The 19888-nt window shown below is 41.8% G+C and overlaps 7 protein-coding genes across 8 annotated transcripts; 5 read left to right on the top strand and 2 right to left on the bottom strand.

Annotated features, from left to right (window-relative positions):
- The first annotated feature begins 6019 nt into the window (after positions 1 to 6019).
- On the top strand, positions 6020 to 7080 carry LOC26514234. Its single transcript, XM_014911768.2, has 3 exons — positions 6020 to 6094; positions 6144 to 6184; positions 6239 to 7080. The coding sequence occupies exons 1-3, from the start codon at positions 6037 to 6039 to the stop codon at positions 7052 to 7054; spliced, it is 915 nt and encodes a 304-aa protein (XP_014767254.2). The 5' UTR covers positions 6020 to 6036; the 3' UTR covers positions 7055 to 7080.
- A 227-nt stretch (positions 7081 to 7307) lies between these two features.
- LOC6499637 (protein unc-50 homolog) lies at positions 7308 to 8498 on the top strand. The gene is made up of 3 exons (XM_001954210.4): positions 7308 to 7737; positions 7850 to 8209; positions 8266 to 8498. Exons 1-3 carry the CDS (start codon positions 7407 to 7409, stop codon positions 8400 to 8402), a joined length of 828 nt encoding a protein of 275 aa, XP_001954246.1. The 5' UTR covers positions 7308 to 7406; the 3' UTR covers positions 8403 to 8498.
- Positions 8499 to 8504: 6 nt separating this feature from the next.
- LOC6500958 (39S ribosomal protein L19, mitochondrial) lies at positions 8505 to 9723 on the bottom strand. The gene is made up of 2 exons (XM_001954209.4): positions 9488 to 9723; positions 8505 to 9435 (listed from the first exon to the last, which is right to left on the bottom strand). Exons 1-2 carry the CDS (start codon positions 9549 to 9551, stop codon positions 8558 to 8560), a joined length of 942 nt encoding a protein of 313 aa, XP_001954245.1. The 5' UTR covers positions 9552 to 9723; the 3' UTR covers positions 8505 to 8557.
- Positions 9724 to 9815: 92 nt separating this feature from the next.
- LOC6499638 (putative riboflavin kinase) lies at positions 9816 to 10879 on the top strand. Its single transcript, XM_001954208.4, has 2 exons — positions 9816 to 10189; positions 10257 to 10879. The coding sequence occupies exons 1-2, from the start codon at positions 10102 to 10104 to the stop codon at positions 10631 to 10633; spliced, it is 465 nt and encodes a 154-aa protein (XP_001954244.1). The 5' UTR covers positions 9816 to 10101; the 3' UTR covers positions 10634 to 10879.
- Positions 10880 to 11452: 573 nt separating this feature from the next.
- LOC6499639 (amidophosphoribosyltransferase) lies at positions 11453 to 13680 on the top strand. The gene is made up of 2 exons (XM_001954207.4): positions 11453 to 11590; positions 11666 to 13680. The coding sequence occupies exon 2, from the start codon at positions 11670 to 11672 to the stop codon at positions 13308 to 13310; it is 1641 nt and encodes a 546-aa protein (XP_001954243.1). The 5' UTR covers positions 11453 to 11590; positions 11666 to 11669; the 3' UTR covers positions 13311 to 13680.
- Positions 13681 to 13855: 175 nt separating this feature from the next.
- Positions 13856 to 15479, bottom strand: LOC6500957 (transcription initiation factor TFIID subunit 7). The gene is made up of 2 exons (XM_001954206.4): positions 15277 to 15479; positions 13856 to 15212 (listed from the first exon to the last, which is right to left on the bottom strand). Exons 1-2 carry the CDS (start codon positions 15373 to 15375, stop codon positions 13983 to 13985), a joined length of 1329 nt encoding a protein of 442 aa, XP_001954242.1. The 5' UTR covers positions 15376 to 15479; the 3' UTR covers positions 13856 to 13982.
- Positions 15480 to 15698: 219 nt separating this feature from the next.
- Positions 15699 to 19830, top strand: LOC6499640 (ER membrane protein complex subunit 1). 2 transcript variants are annotated; one of them, XM_001954205.4, is made up of 13 exons: positions 15699 to 15965; positions 16035 to 16677; positions 16738 to 16884; positions 16947 to 17259; positions 17345 to 17365; positions 17450 to 17784; positions 17837 to 18031; positions 18092 to 18169; positions 18232 to 18433; positions 18489 to 18641; positions 18701 to 18871; positions 18934 to 19167; positions 19226 to 19830. In XM_001954205.4, the coding sequence occupies exons 1-13, from the start codon at positions 15865 to 15867 to the stop codon at positions 19384 to 19386; spliced, it is 2754 nt and encodes a 917-aa protein (XP_001954241.1). In that variant the 5' UTR covers positions 15699 to 15864; the 3' UTR covers positions 19387 to 19830. The 2 variants fall into 2 exon arrangements, with proteins under 2 accessions (XP_001954241.1, XP_014766157.1); XM_014910671.3 differs by lacking the exon at positions 17345 to 17365 and having other exon boundaries at positions 15700 to 15965.
- The last annotated feature ends 58 nt before the right edge of the window (positions 19831 to 19888 follow it).

Genomic DNA, 19888 nt, shown 5'->3' with positions numbered 1-19888 from the left:
CTTAAGAATCAGATGACTATTGGCAAAGATATGGCCTTCGTTGGGAGCCATATTGTCCTTCTCATGCACTTTCCTCATTTTAAAGGGTCCCCCCACAAAATTTTAGAAAAATTATAAAAAATAATTTGTTTTCAGATTTTGATGCAGATTTGTGGAGAAGGAATCTACAAATCGAATAAGGTATTCCGCTCAAGAATCGGATGACTATTAGCAAAGATATGGACTTCGTTGGGAGCCATAGTGTCCTTCCCATGCACTTTCCTCATTTCGAAGGGGACCCTCCACAAAATTTAACAAAAAATCTGAAAAATAATTTGTTTTCAGATTTTGATGCAGATTTGTGGAGAATTAATCGAAAAATTGTTTAAGGTATTCCGCTTAAGAATCGGATGACTATTGGCAAAGATATGGACTGAAAAATAATTTGTTTTCAGATTTTGATGCAGATTTGTGGAAAATCAATCTACAAATTGTTTAAGGTATTCCGCTTAAGAATCAGATGACTATTGGCGAAAATATGGCCTTCGCTGGGAGCCATATTGTCCTTCCATAAATGATTCAAAACTTTTTTAAGGAATTGTTTTCCAAAAATTTGTGATTTTCTAGACCTTTCCAATAGTTTTATTTGGTCGAATAAGTCCCAGACTATCGTGAACTTGTCCTCCATTTTGGAAAAAAAGAAAACTCACCCTTCATTATTTGGGACTCCATTTTCCCCTTTTCTGGCTCTATATGTACTATAAGCGTTTCTTAGTTTTATTTTTAAGAGTGCCACGCGCCCTTCCCCTTTCACCCTCCCAAAAGGCAACCACTTCGGGCCTCATCTCCAATTTACAGCACGTAATAAAAACAAAATGAAATTATGAAGGGGTCTGCTTGAAAGGCATTAGAAGTGTCTTTAGTTATTTTGGGAAAGACGCGCTCCAGCCCCCCTTCGGCGGGGCCAATCATCGCCGAGGGATTAGAGGATCTAGGCGTGTGTGGCACCGCAAGATCTTTGTCATTGAACTTGAAAAAGAGCCGTAGTTGGGAAACGTGCCCCAACAAATGTTGCCGCTACCCTTTCAACACATTTGGGCAATCTGACATGGAAACCCCTTATGTGTGTTCATAAATAAAACACATTGAGTGCTGCACCCGAATCCGAAAAGAAACCCTTTTCTTTTGTATCTTTATCTCACGCCTGTTGCATCATCATCATGGAGTGATACCCTCGTCATCCGTCGAGTACCAGCTCTCAAATTAACCACCAATAAAAAGGCAACACTTCATAAAAAAGAACAACTTCCGTTTGTCTTTATTTAACATCCTGATCCTGCTCCCTTTCTCTGATCCATTGTTCCTCGCCTGTTGCGCTCCCGAATATTTTTTAGGTAATGCTGTAATCGAGAGGTCTTTTAGGTAAACACCCTTAATTTGATTTTTAGCGCCACTTAACAAGAGGCACTTTTTTTTATACACACGCTTCTCATGTGATATGCATATGGGGTGAGTTTTTTTTACAGGGGAGGGTAAAAAATACCCTCACTACAAAAAGTTGTCAGCCTAATTGGGGTATCGAATACTCGGAATAGAGCCATTATTATGTAATTGAGCGATGTAAAAAATTATCGGGTGAGATCGAAATAGGGGGACCAAATGGGCGTGGCTTGGTTTTTTTTGTGGTTTATTTTTTGCAGAGCGATATAGTGGTTGGAGTGTCTTTTATGATGGGATTATGTATCCATAACGAACGATAGTTTGAGTAAAATTAGTTTAAAAAATTTGTAGCACACTTCCAGATGCTGGATTTAGTGTAATTTAATTTAAATTTTCATCACATATTTATATTCATTCACTTATACTTCCGATAAGACTCGAAATATTGAATAGTTGGATTATTTATTATAAATTGGCTTCCATTCGATATGTTTTTTCTTGAATATATTCGTAGTTTCTAGTTCCAATACCCTTAAAATATATGCACAATGGAAATTGCATTTATTTTCTCGCCATCATCTGCTGCCAGCGGATCCTTTGTCCGCATAATAAATTCATCACATAAAATGCTGATCCTGGCTCCGATTGATCCTACGCATTCCGAATACAAAATAGCCCAACAATTGAAACGCAACAGGGCGGACGCAAATGCAGAAAATTCAAATGTCATTCAAATAACGGCTGTCAAGACAATGACCAAGCACGAGGTCAGGATTCGAGTCCTGCGAACTGTATAAGCATATGCAGGAGAAAGTAGAAAGGGAAATCAAGCTGAAAGGTGGATGAGCTGGAGTAGCAGAGTAACGCCTGCGTCTCATTTTGAGAATTCAGAAAATAAATAGAATCTTTCACTGCAAAAAACTTGTAATTAAGAGAATGATATATTTTTTGGAAATAACAATTTCTTCCGACTACCAGTATCCCTAAATTTTTTTCACTGTACTATTTGAATGCGATAGGTCGGCAATATCCTGACACAGGATACATGTGCGTATATTGTTATTATTTTCGAGTTCCATCCGGTTTGGCCTCAGCTGACTGACAGCCAGCGGACGACGGCTACAAAAACATTCAGCATTCAGCCTCCTTTCAAAGGCGTCGACGATAAGGACGAAGTCGAACTACCGGCTGAGGACACGACTTCCTCTCCGCCAGCTAACCACAACAGATGACTATGGTCCTTTAGTCATGTTTCTGCGCCGATAAGCGTGACATTTTCATATTGTCGGCGATCTCAATCGGATTTTTTGATCTAAATCATGATTTCCCAGTCAGCCATGCCGTCCATTCATCTATTCTCTTCGTCCTGGCCGAGCCTGAGGCCAATCACACGCTGACGGGATTAGTTCATGACAAGTTTTTTATCTGGGCTAATTGGACCGATCCACTCTTTGTCCTGCCAGCAGACAGCCATGAAATCACAAGCCGATCTTCGGATGGGACAATCCGAAGAAAATAAGTCGCAAGTCCTTCCAGATTCTTTATTTTCCTCTTGTTGGCGTGCAATTGCCTTGAAATTTAAACTGACATTTATCCTAACGACGCCAGTTCTTAAACTTAAATATTCACTATAGTTTTAATAAAAACTACGTTTTATATGAAAAATTTAAAAAAAAGTACTTATAAAGTACAAATTCAAATGGTAACACGAAAATCCTTGATAATTTGAGTTATAGGATCTGTTAGAGGAGTCCATCTGCTAAAGGAGTATTCCTTCTCCTCCACTCTTATGGGAGGCCAAAATATTTTCTCTACCGAAAGTGTAACTAAAGACTATCAGAAATTAGGGCATAACTTCATAACTCCACAGTCGGGAGCCAGGGCAGATGTCAAGCTGCTAAAGATCACACAGAGTTCAGACTATTCAAATGAAGGGTCTGGGTTCCAGGGAAAGCAAACAATTTCCCAAAGGAGCAGACATAAGAAAATGATTTGTAAGAAATGGAGTGAGAAGGACTCTCCACCCTCGGTGCCAAGCCAAAGGGCAAGCAGGGTCTAGGGGCCCCTTAGAAATCGTAATGTCGCGTGTTGGCGCGTAAGATTTGTGTTTTCCGGGGTCGCATCCTCCACATCCGAAGACCCGACCCAAGGCACAAAGGGTCGGGCCCTCGGGGTCGTGGCTCACAGGATTATAATAGGCTCATTTCCTCGCCTGCTCCTTGGGCTCCTGGTTCTCTGCTCCTTGCGCGAGCGTAATAGCGTAAACATTTAACGGGAGCGTGCGCTGCGCACGCGCAACATTGCCTCACCCTGTGACCCGAACCCTTGGCCTCATGCAGATCCTGATCTTGGGTCCGCAGCATTGTTTGATTTCCTTAAGGCTTTGCGCGTCCTGTGATTGATTCACTGTTTGTTTTCATTGTCGTTCCAATGATTCTCCCCTCTACACGATCAAAATCTTGTGGCTTTCTGTATGGTGCATAATAAGTCTTTGATGCGTCTTTGAGGGTGTAAGAGTCGGCTTCGGGAACGGGGGAGGACCTCATTGTTTAATTTTTCAAAGACTGTTTGAAGAGAAAAACGAAAAAATCATTCAAAAACATGAAACGTCAATGAAATATCAAAATAGTACTGCAACAATAGATGCAAAGTTTTCTTTTTAAAAATAAAGTTTTTTTTGGTATTTCCTTAAAACTACTTATTGAATCTTAAATGATTAAAATTTATGCTTTTCATTCTGTTTTTGAATTTTGAAGTATTGAAAAATTCTCCACAGCTCCTCAACAATATGAATATAGCAACTAGCACATAAACTAGCTTTTAAAGAATGTTAGCTACCATTTCCATACAAATCCTCCATCCCAAATCATTCTCTTTTCCCTACAAATAAAGAAGTTACATATATTAGCTGATATAATTATACGAAGTTCATATATGCCGTACATCTATTACTTAACTGATAGTTTTAGGATTGTAAACTAAACTTATTGGGTGGGAGAAGTATATAGGATAATATAATAAAATATAACTTCCACGGAAGTATAATCTAAGCCTTCGAATTCCTTTTCAGCTTCAGCTGCCTTAACACTTTCGTGGTTAATATCCGCCTCTTCAGTAGTAAGAACATGATACATGTGGCACGTTTAACACCTCCAATTCATAATGAATGAGTTAAGAGCATCAACAAACTAAGGGAGAACATATAGGCGGAGGACTACATACGTGGAGCCATGTGAAGGGAGTCGTTCTAGGTGTCGGGTCGTCACGCCAGGGCTCCGCCCGCATGGCAGGACATGTGTTAATCAAGCAGCAACCTCAGCAGAGCATAACTCTGTTGCAGATGGACTAATTTTTGAGGAGACGGAGCTAAGAGCAGCTGCCCGGCGGACTAAAAATAGTGCGTGGCAAGTCGAGCCTGGGTTACGATTTATGTGACAGAACTATCGTGTTTGCGCTTAATTTTCATTTAATTTTTATGGGCGCCAAAAAATGTGTCAGACGGCTGCTGCTTGGATCCTGGGGAGAACCCGGCTAATTCTGGCTATTTAGATGGACCAAAGAATACAATGTATTGAGAAAAGGTAACATGAGCTAAAAAACCAACACAAGAAACAATGTGACAGGCAATAGGAAGAGACAGACAAATGGAAAATGTGAAGAAAAGCGCAATTGTTGCAGAATCACAATTGAATGCAATCCGGAAATGTCCTGCGTGGACAAGGATCGATGGCCATCATCCAAGTGACATTAAGAGCTGCTCAAAAAGTGCTCCAGAGAGAAGTTCTACAGGAGAGATCATCCCCTGTAGATCGACTCAACTCGAAGCCTATGAGTATAGGATCTTAGGGGATGTTCATTTTAAAACTCACTCAACAGAAATCGAGTGAAATTCAGTTATAGGTTCAGATTCCGAAATTGCCTTAAGTAAGGCCAGTCTTGACCTCAAAGATGACCTCAAAGATGAAAGATGTTGAGAGAGTTGAAGGAAGAAGCGCGCGCTGCTCCTTTTGTGCATTCGCATCCTTCGGGTCAATTTCTGACCTTTTCTCTTGGCACCCGCTTCAATTGTCTTTCTACCGGGATCGTTGACAAAAGATCCAGGACATTGCCATAAATGTGATAAAGATTGTTTTTGCTCTTTGTCCTTTTTTGTGCAATTGCTTGGACACCGTGCCATAAATTGCCCTTTGACCGTCCATCGTTGATCATCGGCTAGGGGTTTGGAGGAAAAAAATAGGTTGAATGATGCCTTAATTGAGGAGACGGCAGCTGAAACTAGTCACTTCTTCAGAAATGCCCAGCAATTGTGGGTGTTTAGATCTAAAGATCGTATTTTTACTAAAGCCGATATCTAACACATGTAATACCTTCAGATTACAGAGGCAAACTTTTATCTTTTTAGGTACTTAAGGGTTTGTAGTTTTTCAATCATAAATAAAATCTACAGACTTTACTGTTAATACAATATAACATAAAATTAAGTTAGTTAACTCGGTATAAATACTGATTTTAAAATCGATTTTCCATGACGAATTCCCGTGTATACCTTGAATTGTACCACAGCGAGCTTAAATGAAAGTCATTTTATTTTAGCTTTTGACTCGAAAGTTATTGGTTATGACTACGTGGAGAGTTATTTTGGTTAGTATTCTGCTTGCTATGTTCCTCAAGGTGGGTAGGTAACTTAATCAAAACGCATAGAGCTCTTTTACCCCAAAATGTAGTTATTTTAGACAGCGATGTATTCACAACTTTCGAGGAATTGGTAAGATTGTTGTAAGATATTTTGAGCCGACGAATGCAAAACTTTGTTTCCCAGAGAGCCCTGGAATCGGTTAGCGTGAAGCACATAAATTTACTTAAAAAAATCAACTCAACTTACTACAAACGGCCAGGAAACTCAGCAAATAATACAGAGTTCGACAAGTACTTTAAAATGGTCTTGAATGCTTTAAACTTAACCTCCCATGACGTAGATCGTATAATAGACGCATATGTAGACTTCAAAATATACAATAAATTCAGGTTAGACTTGGAGAAAATGGTTGAAGACAGACTTAAAGTCGTAAATAGGACTCTCAAGATTCAGATTATGTTACCTGAATGTCGGGCCTTTTATACTAAGATGCAATGGCAACTTATGAAGAGCTTTATCCAATCAAATGTCATGAAAATGGAAGCCATTTATACCATTAATGAAAATTGTGAAGAACTGGAAAATATTACGCTTCCAACGGAAGCACCAAAAATAACGAAACCAATTAAAAAATCTGAAGTATTTGCGACAGAACTTCGGAACGTACTGTTTAAATACAACCTTCGACCTTGGGGCAAAAAACAATACCCTGAATTTGACGAACAAATTTGGAAAGTGTTTATGGCTACTCTTAAAGGAAATGAAGGCCAGAAGAGATTGGCTTTAAATAAATTTTTGAAATACGATGAAGATCGTGAAAAATTTGACAAAGCGCTTTCCGTTAAAATAGGAAAAATAAAGCGAAAACTTAATACGGGAGTTAATACTGCATGTAGAGAGGAATACATAGAGTTCATTAAGAATCTAACTCAAGCTATGTTTCAGACCCTGTCAGAAAAGAATAGGTTCCTTGCAAAAAATGTTTCACGAAAATGTTAATAAATTCATTAAAGAAACAATTAAAATAAAATCATGAAAAAATTAATGTTTTATTTTTCTATTTGTTCATATTTTTACCATAAAATCTATACGTTACATTTAAGGTAACATAAGTTAAAATTATTAAAGTTATTAAAAATTTCGTCACTCTCACTAAATTAGTAAGATTTATATAAACATTACCCTTAAAATAAAATAAAACAGTTTTCCCCCGATTAGTAGTTTAAAATTTTCGCAGTGTGACCATTAAAGCTCACCTTCTGCTGCATATTTTAGTACATTTTGGATCTTGGTGCGCTAAGTGCGCTGCCACACAGCTAAAATCATACAATTTAGTTTTAAACAAAACAAAATGAGTCAATATAGCCACGTTAAGTATACGCAGTCACCAACGCCATCGGTGGTCTCCGGCTACTCCAGCGCCTCGCGGCTACATTCGCCGTTGCCGCCGCCGGTAAACCACAGGAAAGACTGCCTCTCGGCGACCACCAAAAGCTATAAGTATCTTCGACGACTGCTCAAGTTTAACCAAATGGACTTCGAGTTTGCTCTGTGGCAGATGATTTATCTCTTCGTAGCGCCCCAAAAGGTCTACAGGAACTTCAACTACCGAAAACAAACCAAATCTCAGTTCGCCCGCGACGACCCCGCATTCCTGGTGCTCTTAGTGATCTGTCTATGTGGTTAGTTTGCTTATCACCTCCCACCGCTACTGTTGGGTCGCCACCTCTTTTGCATTACACCATTTACTTCCGAAAAGAATCATTTAATAATAAATTTTGACTCTTTGAACAGTTACATCTCTGGGATTCGCCTACGTGTTGGGACTCTCATTCTGGCAGAGCATATCCTTCATCTTTTACGTGGTCTTTGTGGACTGCATCTTCGTGGGCATCATTATCGCCTCCTTCTTCTGGGCAGTAACGAACCGGTACCTTCGAACAAACAGCCTGGAGCCGGATATTGAATGGGGCTATGCCTTCGACGTGCACCTGAACGCCTTCTTTCCTCCTCTGATGCTGCTGCACTTCATTCAGCTATTTTTTTACAACTGGCTCATCAGCCAGACGTGGTTTATTTCGCGGTTCCTGGGCAACACCTTTTGGCTTTTGGCAATGGGTTACTACGTGTACATCACCTTCCTGGGATACAACTGTGAGAGTCTATCTACATACTATAAGTGCTCTATATTAATAATCTTCCGATTACAGGCATTCCACATCTAAAAAACACACGCATCATACTCATCGCGTTACCAGTCATCTTCCTCCTCTACCTAGTCGTCACAATTATTGGTTGGAACGCCACGATATCTTTTGTAAATTTCTACAAATACCGCGTTTATTAATCGTGTGACGAGAATTGTAAATTATTTTGGCGTTTAGCTACTAAGCAACCACGAGTATGACTAATAAAATATTTAATTTAGACTTATCAAAAGTAACTGAAGTGAATTTTTTATGTAATATTTTTTAATGGACTACAAATCAACAAACAAGGAAATTACGCCAGTTGCTTTGGTTTTACAAAGGTACGCTTTCGCTTGTTCCGCTTGCGCTGGAGCTCCTGGGCGTGGAGTTCGGCGTACACTTCAGCGAATATTTCATTCTGTTCCTCCTCGGGTATTGTGGCGCGGTATTGTTTCATCAAGTCGTACTTCTCCCACGGCTTCTGCACTCTTCGGGCAGACTGACGGTGTTTGTCCTTCAGATACTGATCAATGTTGGCGACTCCACGCAAATTTTGACGCTCCCAGCGTTCAAGCCAAGGACGCGGACGTAGCACTACCTTAATGTCGTTAACCGGCACAGGCGCGCCCTCCTCCAATTGCTCCGCCTCCATGTTCTCGTCGAAGGTGCTGTATTCCGGTAGAGCGTCTCGCAAATAAAAGAGACTGTCATCCAGACGCTTTTCCAATCGCAGGACCTCAACCTTCTGAATAGTGGGATCGTACAGTTCATAGATCACCTCTATACCTTGGTGGTCAATCACGTTTCGGAGAATGAAGCGTGCGCGCAGTCCACAGCGATCCCGGTGAATGCAGATACCCACGAAACGACTAACCTTTCCCTCTGCATGCGGATCGGAGCTTGTCACCGCCATTATGGAGCCCACATAAAACTCTGGCAGGTCAATTTGGCGGCGACGGTCCAACATGTCCATGCGTTCAAGCTTCTCCCGGATTGGGTTCCGCCATTCTATCTTGGGATCAGGCAAAAACTCGGGGTAGATGAACCGATAATTGGCTGGTATAACAGGTTTTCGGATTGGAATTGATGCTTCCGATGCAGTAGAAGCTGTCGTCTCCTTTATCTTTGGTTCCTTTTCTGTTTCTACAGCATTAGCGGCAGCATGTTCGGTCGATTTCGTGGAATATGTAACTAAAAAACAAGTTTGCTGAATGGAACATAAATGAAAATGTAAACTACTTACCAATGCGATTGAAAGCGCACTGTTTTCCCAGCCTATTTATTAGGAATCGAGTGCTCACGTTCATTTTTAATATTTCCTATTCTTAAATTCCCACAATGTTTAGATAATCATGCCGCAATCAGCTACAGCTGCAGACAGTGTGGCCAGGTTTGTTATTCAACCTCTTGGCAATACTTTGGATTATTGTAAATTCATTAAACCATCCCAATTTTGTGACAATTTGTAATTAAAGAACACTCAAAGATTTTAGTTTAATTAACAATTCAATAATACTCAAATGTTGGGAATTTGTCATGAACCCTGACCCCTTTTTTCTACTTCCTTGTGCAATAGAATTTAACCCAAGTTGGTAGCCCCCAAAATCAGCTGTTTTATTTCGGAATGTAAAAAATTGTCTGTTTTTACCAACAAATTACAGATCAATGGACGATCAAATAGTTATGTGAGTGGCTATGTAGCAATCACAACGAGCTCTTCTGTGATTCAAGTGTGATTATTGGCTAGCCTCGATACATTGACGGGCAACGTGATACTACTGCAGCCAAACGAGGTTTTTGTTCCGGGAGACCGCAACTTGATTCGCAACCACAGAAAGTACGGGAAGATTACGGATCATGTTCAGCCAACTACTTCCTGTCTACGTTGGGGGCAAGATTGTACGTGGATTCGGACGTGGGTCCAAAGAGCTAGGCATTCCAACAGGTTGGTGGCAACATAGAAGATAGTCCTAAAGGCCATTGCTTATTGATAACCATCCGTTTTATACTAGCTAACTTTCCGCTCGAGGTGGTGAAAGCCCTGCCCGAATCCCTGCCAACTGGAGCGTACTACGGCTGGGCAAACGTAAACAATGGCGAAGTTCACAAAATGGTACTTAGCATAGGCTGGAATCCGTTCTACAATAACAAGGAGAAGAGCGTGGAGACACACATGTTGCATGACTTTAACTGCGACCTTTACGGCAACACTCTCAAGATATGCATTGTGGGCTATCTGCGACCGGAGCGTAGCTTTGAATCGCTTCAGGAACTGATAGACGCCATCCAGGGGGATATCACGAAGGCCAAAGTGCTGCTTGATGAGCCGGAGAATGCAAAACTAAAAGAGGCTTGTTTTTTTACGGAGAAAACCTGCTGTCGGGAATAACTTTTAAGAAATATACCGAGATGTATATATATATATAAATGTATATACATATATGTATGGCGTATATATATATTTATTTATATATACGTATATATGTATATGCACGTATCACGCATCGAAATCGATATGCCAATATATGTACTTAACCTGACGTCACATTAAAATCTGTTATTTTCACCACGACACCAAAAGAAAGCTCAAATGCATTTCAATTAATAAAAACTTATTTCACCACCTTCGCAGAAATTACTGAGTTTCAAAAAATTTGTTTCCCATTATTAGACTGACTATCATTATTTGAATGAAAAATAATGTTTCAACTCTAGGGATTTCTTTAAAATAATCTAAATGGATATCTAGATTTTACAATTTGTGAATAAATTTTTATGATAAAGACAATGCTACTCGATATTCTTGATATGAGTAATTGATAAAGTTTCCTTACGCAATAGTGCCTTGACAATAGTTTTATTTATATTCTACAGAGAATAATTATTTGAAAATCATAAATCTAATGTACATATTCGAATCACACTTGTTTGAATATAAAATGTAAAGTCGATCTCAGAAAATAAATTCATAAAAAACACTTTCAAGCATACATAAATAACTAAATTTAGTAAAATATACATGGCTTAGTGTAACTATTATTCAATATATTTCAATTCCAATTAGAAATTGTTGGATTGGTTTCAATTTGGTAAATTAAGGTACAGATTTTCTTTTTTAATGGCTTAATGATTGGCCAAAACAACAAATTAAAATTCAAAAAACCAGCTATGGAAGTTAGAAAAATAAGTTATAAATCAAATTAGTAATAAAATTGATTTAAGTCGCAAATGGTATATTTATGCGATCAAGCCGCGGTCACACTGGGCTTGATCACCACCGAATTTAAGCTGCGCGTTTGAAGCGTGCGAGGATTTTCGTCTATAAAACCGTTGCGTAAACCACCAGGTAAATCAGTTACCTCTTATTAGAGCACATACTACGATCATCTACGGTACTGAAGTCTTGCAATTTTCCAATCAGCAACATGGAGCAGCGTGCAGAACAACAACATCAGCATGTGCGCGTGGTCGAACAGCAACAACAAAAGCAACAGGTGGAACCAGCTGGGGAGGTGGAACCAGTAACCTGCGACACCCTATCGATCTCGGCTAGCAAGGAACTAACTGGTTTGACCCACGAGTGCGGGGTGTTTGGAGCGATTGCTTGCGGGGATTGGCCGACGCAGATCGATATTGCTCACGTGATCTGCCTTGGACTGGTGGCCTTGCAGCACCGTGGGCAGGAATCCGCGGGTATTGCCACCAGCGAAGGCAAGTGCTCAAAAAACTTTAACGTTCACAAAGGAATGGGCATGATCAGTACCCTGTTTAACGATGACTCGATGAAGAAGTTGCGCGGAAACTTGGGAATAGGCCACACTCGCTACTCCACAGCAGGAGCGTCGGAGGTGGTCAACTGTCAGCCCTTTGTGGTGCATACTGCTCACGGCGCCATGGCCCTCGCTCACAACGGCGAGCTGGTGAACAACGAATCTCTGCGGCGCGAGGTCTTGGCCCGAGGTGTGGGCTTGTCAACCCACAGTGACAGTGAGCTCATTGCCCAATCGCTTTGCTGCGCCCCAGAGGATGTTTCCGAACTGGACGGACCTAACTGGCCGGCCAGAATCCGCCACTTCATGACGCTGGCTCCTCTGTCTTACTCGCTGGTTATCATGCTCAAGGACAAAATTTACGCTGTGAGGGACACCTACGGAAATAGACCGTTGTGCATTGGAAAGATTGTTCCCATCAATGCTGGGCATGGCGGAAACAGGGCGGATACCCCTGCCGATGGTTGGGTGGTGTCCAGCGAGAGTTGTGGCTTCCTGTCCATTGGAGCACGGTATGTTCGCGAAGTGGAGCCTGGAGAGATTGTGGAGCTGACACGAAGCGGCTATCGCACTGTCGATATTGTGGAGCGCCCAGATTTCAAGCGCATGGCCTTCTGCATCTTCGAATACGTGTACTTCGCTCGTGGAGACAGCATCTTTGAAGGCCAAATGGTGTACACGGTCAGATTACAGTGCGGCCGGCAGCTGTGGCGGGAGGCTCCAGTCGAGGCGGATATCGTGAGCTCGGTGCCCGAATCTGGAACGGCGGCAGCACATGGTTATGCGCGCGAGTCTGGCCTGGAGTTCGCCGAAGTTCTCTGCAGGAATCGTTACGTGGGACGCACTTTCATCCAGCCATCAACCAGATTGCGGCAACTGGGAGTGGCCAAGAAGTTCGGAGCTCTGTCTGAGAATGTAGCTGGCAAGAGGTTGGTGTTGATAGACGACTCAATTGTGCGGGGTAACACCATTGGGCCGATCATCAAGCTACTGCGGGATGCTGGAGCGAAGGAGGTGCACATTCGCATCGCTAGTCCGCCACTGCAGTATCCCTGCTATATGGGAATAAACATACCCACGCGCGAGGAGCTTATTGCCAACAAGCTGGACGCCAATCAGCTGGCTCGTCACGTGGGCGCGGATAGCCTGGCTTATCTCAGCGTGGAGGGTCTGGTGGAGGCCGTCCAACTGAAGAACCAAACGGTCGGAGATGGCAAGTCCAAACCTACTGGCCACTGCACCGCGTGCCTTACAGGACAATATCCAGGTGGGTTGCCTGACGAGCTGAGCTGGTAACTCCTGGAAAAATATATAAAAAACAATGTTGCAACAAACCAGTTGCACGCTCCACAAAAAAAAGAGATCGCACACAGTATCATAAGCCACAGAGGGCTCGAAATTGCTGTCACAAACTTTGCATTTAGTTAGTTAGCTATAGCACAGCCATACCTATTAACCCTTTTTATACACTTTTAGCTTTTAGGTGACAAGCTCTTGCTTCACAAAAGCTATTCCATTCACAAAAAGACAACTAGTGTCTTGGTCAGTCTGATTTGTCCTTGGAACTCTATACAAATAGTACAAATTATAGCCCTCGATGTTGCCAATTTTGATTATCATATATCTTCATTAACGATTGCCAATAAAAGACATTTAGACAATAAGACTTCTGGGCTGTTTCATTTGGTTCGAGACGAGACCTCGAAGGTATGGAATTACATAACCCGAAATGTGCAGTTCTGGCCAAGGCGTGTTCACTCAGCCGCCTCCAATGGGTCAAAATCGTAATGCATCACTTCATTACATAAACAGGTGAAAAAATAACTTATACAAGCTAATAGTTTATAATATTTTAACTTTTTTATATTTCTTACATTTTAAAGGCTTACTTAGGTGTATAAAATATATTAGATCCAACATTAAAAAACTACAAAATTCAGCAGAGATAAAAGATATCCTCTACCATGTTTAGGATTCCAGCATATTCTCAAAGTCCTTAAGCTCCAACTCTCTTTCAATGACCTGGGTATAAAGATTGTCTAGAGTTTCCTGCATTCGAGACTTGAGCGTGGCATTTTGAATGGAGGCGATTTCCATTGACTTTTGAGACTGCTGTGCCTTCAGTTCACTGATCTGGCGAGTGAGTTGGCTGATCTTCTCGCGCACCTGCTGCTGTGTATACTGGGGCTCTTCCATAAACTCCATGTTTTCGAATTCTTCCCGCTTAAGCATTTGACTGTCAAAGAAGCCACTTGGACCAGCCAGATTGGAACTCGAACCGGCGGCACTCAGCTTCGGACTACTGGCTTCTTGGCTAAACATGGATTTGCTGAACTCGTTCTGGTCCATTTTCATGCCACTTGTTCCAGCATTGGTTCCACCAAAGAAATCAGACATCCGCGAATCATCAGCAGAGAGGCGAGAGGAGTCCTCTAACTCCCGACGCGGCATCGTATTGTTGGTGCGATCCGGCTCATCTTCGTCATCCGTGGTGGACACTTCTTCGCCAAAGATGTCGTGCTCTGCTACGCCCATATTAGGTGCCCGATGAGCGCCAAAGTTGTTAGTGTCGTCCTCATCCGATTCGACATTAATATCGCGCTTCATAGTCTTCTCTTCTTTGGTGTTGTCGTTGGCGTGCGAGGTTGTCTCATCTGGGATGTAGTCGTCTACGTCGTTGTATGGCTTAATGTCCGACTGTTCAAGATCATCCACGGGCTTCTCCTCCTCATTTATGATTTCATAGTCTACGCGCACAGCTTCGTTGTCAATTCGGAGAAGATGCTTCACCTCCTTCTCAATTTCGGGAGCTTCTACATTCTTTTTCTTTAGAGTCTTTCGAAAACGACGCTTTCTCACATTCTTACAAGGCGGAGTTATTCCATGAGGGAAAAGATATTTCTTGTCCACTTTGTTTGGATCTTTTTTCTTGTTTTTGTTTGGCGACTCCTTTTCCGTCTCGTCCTCCGGCTCCTCTTTACAAATAAGTAATTGGCAGATGTCAGCGGATTTATAAAAACTCTTGTTGTCGATTGTCTTGTAGCTCTCCACGACGGTTGGCAGGTCGACTAGCTTGGCGTATAGCAGTTGATCGTCTAATCTCACTTCTCCGTATCGCAGATCTTGGTCAAGTTGGATGGTCAGTCGATCCTTTATGTTGCCAGAATTAATGGCATCGTGAACGTTTTCTGCTAGCTCCTGGAAAGTAAATCAACAATTAGCCGCCGGACCTTCAGAAACACAGTAAAGAAGAGCGTATTACCTTTGGAACTCGCATGATAAACTGGCTCTCCAATTCTACGCCATCTTCCCGCGGCTTATAGTCCGACTGCTTCCCTTTTTCACTCTTTTTTTCAAACATTTAAATGCGTTTAATGTGACAAAAACTCTTAATCGAAAGTAAACACTCTAGATTTTTCTGACGCAGTGTTAAAAAGCGACTGTTATTAGAGGTGGTAAAGGCGTATCATTAGAGTTGTGAATCAAACAATCGTTTTACATTTTTCAACTTATTCATTCATAGTTTTAAGTTAGATTTAGATATAAATATGTGCATATGTTCTTTTTATGCATAAATTAAGCTAAAAAAGTTTGTAAATATGTAATGGAAAATTCCTACAGCTTGCCGGTAACCAAAACTTATCCACTATGCAACACTGGTCGTGACCGACAAAATATCGAACCTGATGTAGTGTGATTACCACCCCTGCTCTAATTTCTTCTCATCTATTTTGCAGTGACGGATAAAACGAATTAATGTTGAATTCCGTTAATTTATAACACAAAAAAGCATTGTGAGTTACATTTTTGGCGCCTGCGTCAGTCGAAGGGGAGAAGCAAGGCTAACAACATGTTGGAGAAGAAGTTCGGTGCCGGTCCATGGTTCGCGGTCCTGCTCATGGTGGGTGCCTGCTCGGCATTGTACGAAGACCAGATCAAGAAGTTCGACTGGTAAGTGGCGTGATGACCACGAATGACCATTGACCCGGGATGTAACGTGGATATTTTATCTGTTTTCAGGCGAGCAGAGAATGTGGGAAAGTTGCAGCAGTCCGTCGTAGACCTCAACCACTTTCAACCACGAATCCTGCTAAGCACTGAGGAAGGTGTTGTGGCCAGCGTAAATGTGAAGACTGGTGAACTCGTATGGCGCCAAGTTTTGGAGCAAAAGCCACGTGGAGCTATCAAGCTCCTTCAAGTGAGCGGGTTCTCCGACGAGAGCAGCGATACTGCCGCTGCTCCAATTGGCAGCAATCTCGGCTTCGACATGCTCACCGTACAAGGACACGCGCCTGCTCTGGTGCGGGGGTGGAATAGCAACTTGGGTGCCATCGAGTGGGAATGGTCCACCATGCCCTTGAACACGGAACGTGCCCAGGAAGCGTTGTGGTTCTACAGCCATTCCGTGCTATATCATGTAGTGCCGACTTGGCGAAGCCATCTTGAGGTCACCGCTTATTTTGCCAGCTCTGGCCACAGCACTGGTAGCAGTAGCAAAGTTATTGCATCCTGGATCACCGCAGAGTCGTGCTTGCTCAGTGGGAGCTACTATGTTTGCGTAGATGGAAAGCAGCTGATCAGTATCGATCTGGCCTCGAAGAGCGGTCAGGTGATTCGTACAGCGCTAGAGTCGCAGCCCTTTGGAAAACTGACAGCGTTGGCGGTAACTTTTTTTAATATTTTCATCATAATCACTTTCTAAATAGAATTTTTCTTGTTTTAGGGGCTCAATGGCGTGGTTATTGCCAATGGAAAGTTGATTAGTGTAAACAAGGACCAGTCTGTATGCAACAGCTTGCAAAGTTCTAGTTACGCCGTGGGCAGCTTCAATTATCGTAAAATCGTGGTCTATGCTGATCTTGCATCTAACGTATGTATTCATATTGAAAACCGAGGAAAATATAATTGATTAACATTCTTATTGGACAGCAGAATCTCAAAATAAATGCCATGTATCTTGACAACTGTTCGCCGGTGGTTGAGCTGGAACAGAATGTACCCTTCCCCGAGCATTTCGGCACTCCACAGCTGAACAGCTTCGATTGCATGCATAGGAAGAACGGTGACGGCAAAGGATGCCTATTCCTCTTCAGTACCAGCGCCGAATCCATCGTCGCCGTGCAGCAAGGACGCATCCGCTGGTCACGCGAAGAATCCCTGGCCAATGTTATTGATTCCCTGTTTGTCGATCTGCCTCTGGCTGATTCTGAGGGAACATTGGAGAGTGAAATGAAGGGAAAAGCCGGTATGTTTGTTTATAACCATTTTCTAAATGTAAGAAATACTTTAAAAATGCATCCTTTCATCGTTCTTAATAATGCATACCATAGGGGATTTTACAAGTTTTGATAGTAAGTCTGTGTAATTAGAAAATTATTATCTAAGATGTTACAAAATCCATGACATAGTATTAATAAAAATCTATATTTTCTCAGGAGACATTGCTAGTGCCTTTCTAAGACGTATCACCACGCAAGCCGTCCAGATCAGAAGTTTGTTCCTGCATGTTATTGGCTTGGGTCCGCCTCCCACTGCTACTCAGCGCGCCGGCCTCGTCCGCGACTCCTTTGGGCTCCACAAGATGCTAGTTTTGCTGACGCAAGCTGGAAAGATTTTTGGCGTTGACAACATCTCGGGAAAGCACCACTGGCAGTTGTACCTACCCAATGTCAATGGGTTTGATAACGCCGAAAATATGCGATTGATTGTCCAAAGATCGGCGAAACATTTCCCTCTTCAGCCACTTTGCACTATTCTGGCCAAAGATGCTGTAAGTCTAAGTTGAAATATATGTTTTTATTTTATTAAAATTCCTTTCGCAGGATAATGGATATGGCGTTCTTTATCGCTTCAATCCCATCACGGGTCTGGCCTCAGAGGGCGGATTACTTCACCTAGACTATAAAATCAAGCAGCTTTCATTGTTAAAAGAGACGGAAAAGGACTTTGTGAGGGGAGTTCTATTATTAGATGCTTCTAACGAAGTCCATGTGTATCCTCCGCATGCTACACCCTTGGTAAGGCATTTGTTACAAAATAAAACATCTTACTTATGAATAATCTTCTATTCCCTCCAGGCCGATGGTTTGTACCTCTACACGGCTGATGTTAAAACCGCTGAGCTGTCTGGTTATTTTGTAAAATATGCGGGAGGAGTGAGTATCTCTTCGTTATACTGAGCGCGACAACAACTAATTCAATTATATTATTTCCCTAGAAATTGTCCAGCACGCAAATTTGGAACGCTCGGCTGGGAGGCCACAACTCCGAGCAGCAGATTATTGGCGTCGCTGCCAAGAACCCCATTGAACACGTCCACTCACAGGGTCGTGTACTGGGTGATCGTTCCGTTCTGTACAAGTATATTAATCCCAATCTGGTTGCCTTCGTTACTCAGGCGCCGGATGCCACACACAAATGTAAGTCTGCATTTGGGTTGTTAACTTTGTAATACAATTAAATTTTGTTCATCAGCCTTGCTTAATTTATATCTGGTTGATGTGGTCTCCGGCTCTGTGATTTTCACCATGACGCATCGCAAGGTGCGCGCTCCACTGAGTATTGTCCACTCAGAAAATTGGCTCGCCTACTCATACTTTAATGAGAAGGTTCGACGAACTGAGATCAGTAAGTTATATGTCTTTAAATGCTGATTAACATTCTAAAATACAAAAATTCCCTTTTAGCTACGATTGAACTGTATGAGGGAAAAACGCAGGCTAACAGCAGCGTCTGGAGCTCTTTGCAGGCTCCTCCAATGCCTCTCGTAGAGCGCCAGTCTTATATAATCCCTACCCTCGTTGAGGTTCTGAGGGAGACGATAACGGAGCGCGGAATTACTAACAAACATGTTTTGAGTGAGTTGTGAAAAAGCATATCCTTTTATTCGATAATAATCTTTACTTTGGCATCTTTCTAGTTGGCACCGCCAGTGGATCTATTGTTGAAATGCCGTGGCACTTGTTGGATCCCCGACGACCCATTGCATCCACAACGCAGGGACGCGAAGAGGGCGCGATTCCCTATATACCCGAGTTGCCTTTGCCTACCGAGAGCCATATAAACTATAACCAGACGGTGGCCCGCCTGCGTAATATTTATACCGCTCCTAGTGGCCTGGAGAGTACCTGTCTAGTCGTTGCCACTGGCTTGGGTAAGTAAATATTTAAAACAACACTAGCGGTTGAGTGAACACTATATATTTTTCACAGATTTGTTCGTTACGCGAGTGGCGCCATCAAAAACGTTCGATTTGTTGAAGGAGGACTTCGACTATATTCTAATTTCCATTGTGCTAGTCGCGCTCACATCGGGCTCGCTGATTGTTAAGCATTTAGCTTCGCGTAAATTGCTCAAGCAGGCGTGGAAATAGGCGTAGCATTATTAAATAATTGCTTTATATACAAAAATATGTTTACTACGACCAAATATAAAAACGGGAGAACGGCCGAAAGCAAAAAAGTAAAAAAGAGGAGGCCAATGGCAATGAAAAAACTGATATAAATAATATTAGTCTTGTAGCTGCATTGTACCCATAAAGAAAATAAGTTTTTTCTCAACGCTAAGCCTAGAAAATTTACCACAAATAATTATATAGCGTTAAACATCAAATGATTATAATTAGCTGTTGAAAAGAGGGGTTTTATTGCATTTTCTGAGCCAATGATTTATGTTTGTTTCGATTTCCGTAGAAGGAAATAAATATATCAGCATTAAAATTGTTTAAAAACTTGAATAAATAAAAACAACTAGTTAATAAATAATGTGTAAAGGTGGACACTGGTAAAGTAAATAAAGAAGTTTTTCAACAAATAAAGAGTCGGTGTTATCTTTTATCTTTATTAATAAGCTCATTTCTAAGTTTTAAATAAAAA

The sequence above is a fragment of the Drosophila ananassae genome, chromosome 2L (genome assembly GCF_017639315.1).
Source record: "Drosophila ananassae strain 14024-0371.13 chromosome 2L, ASM1763931v2, whole genome shotgun sequence".
In the NCBI taxonomy this organism is placed as follows: domain Eukaryota; kingdom Metazoa; phylum Arthropoda; class Insecta; order Diptera; family Drosophilidae; genus Drosophila; species Drosophila ananassae.
Note: the sequence above shows the minus strand (reverse complement) of the source record. Positions and strands in the feature narration are given on the sequence as shown.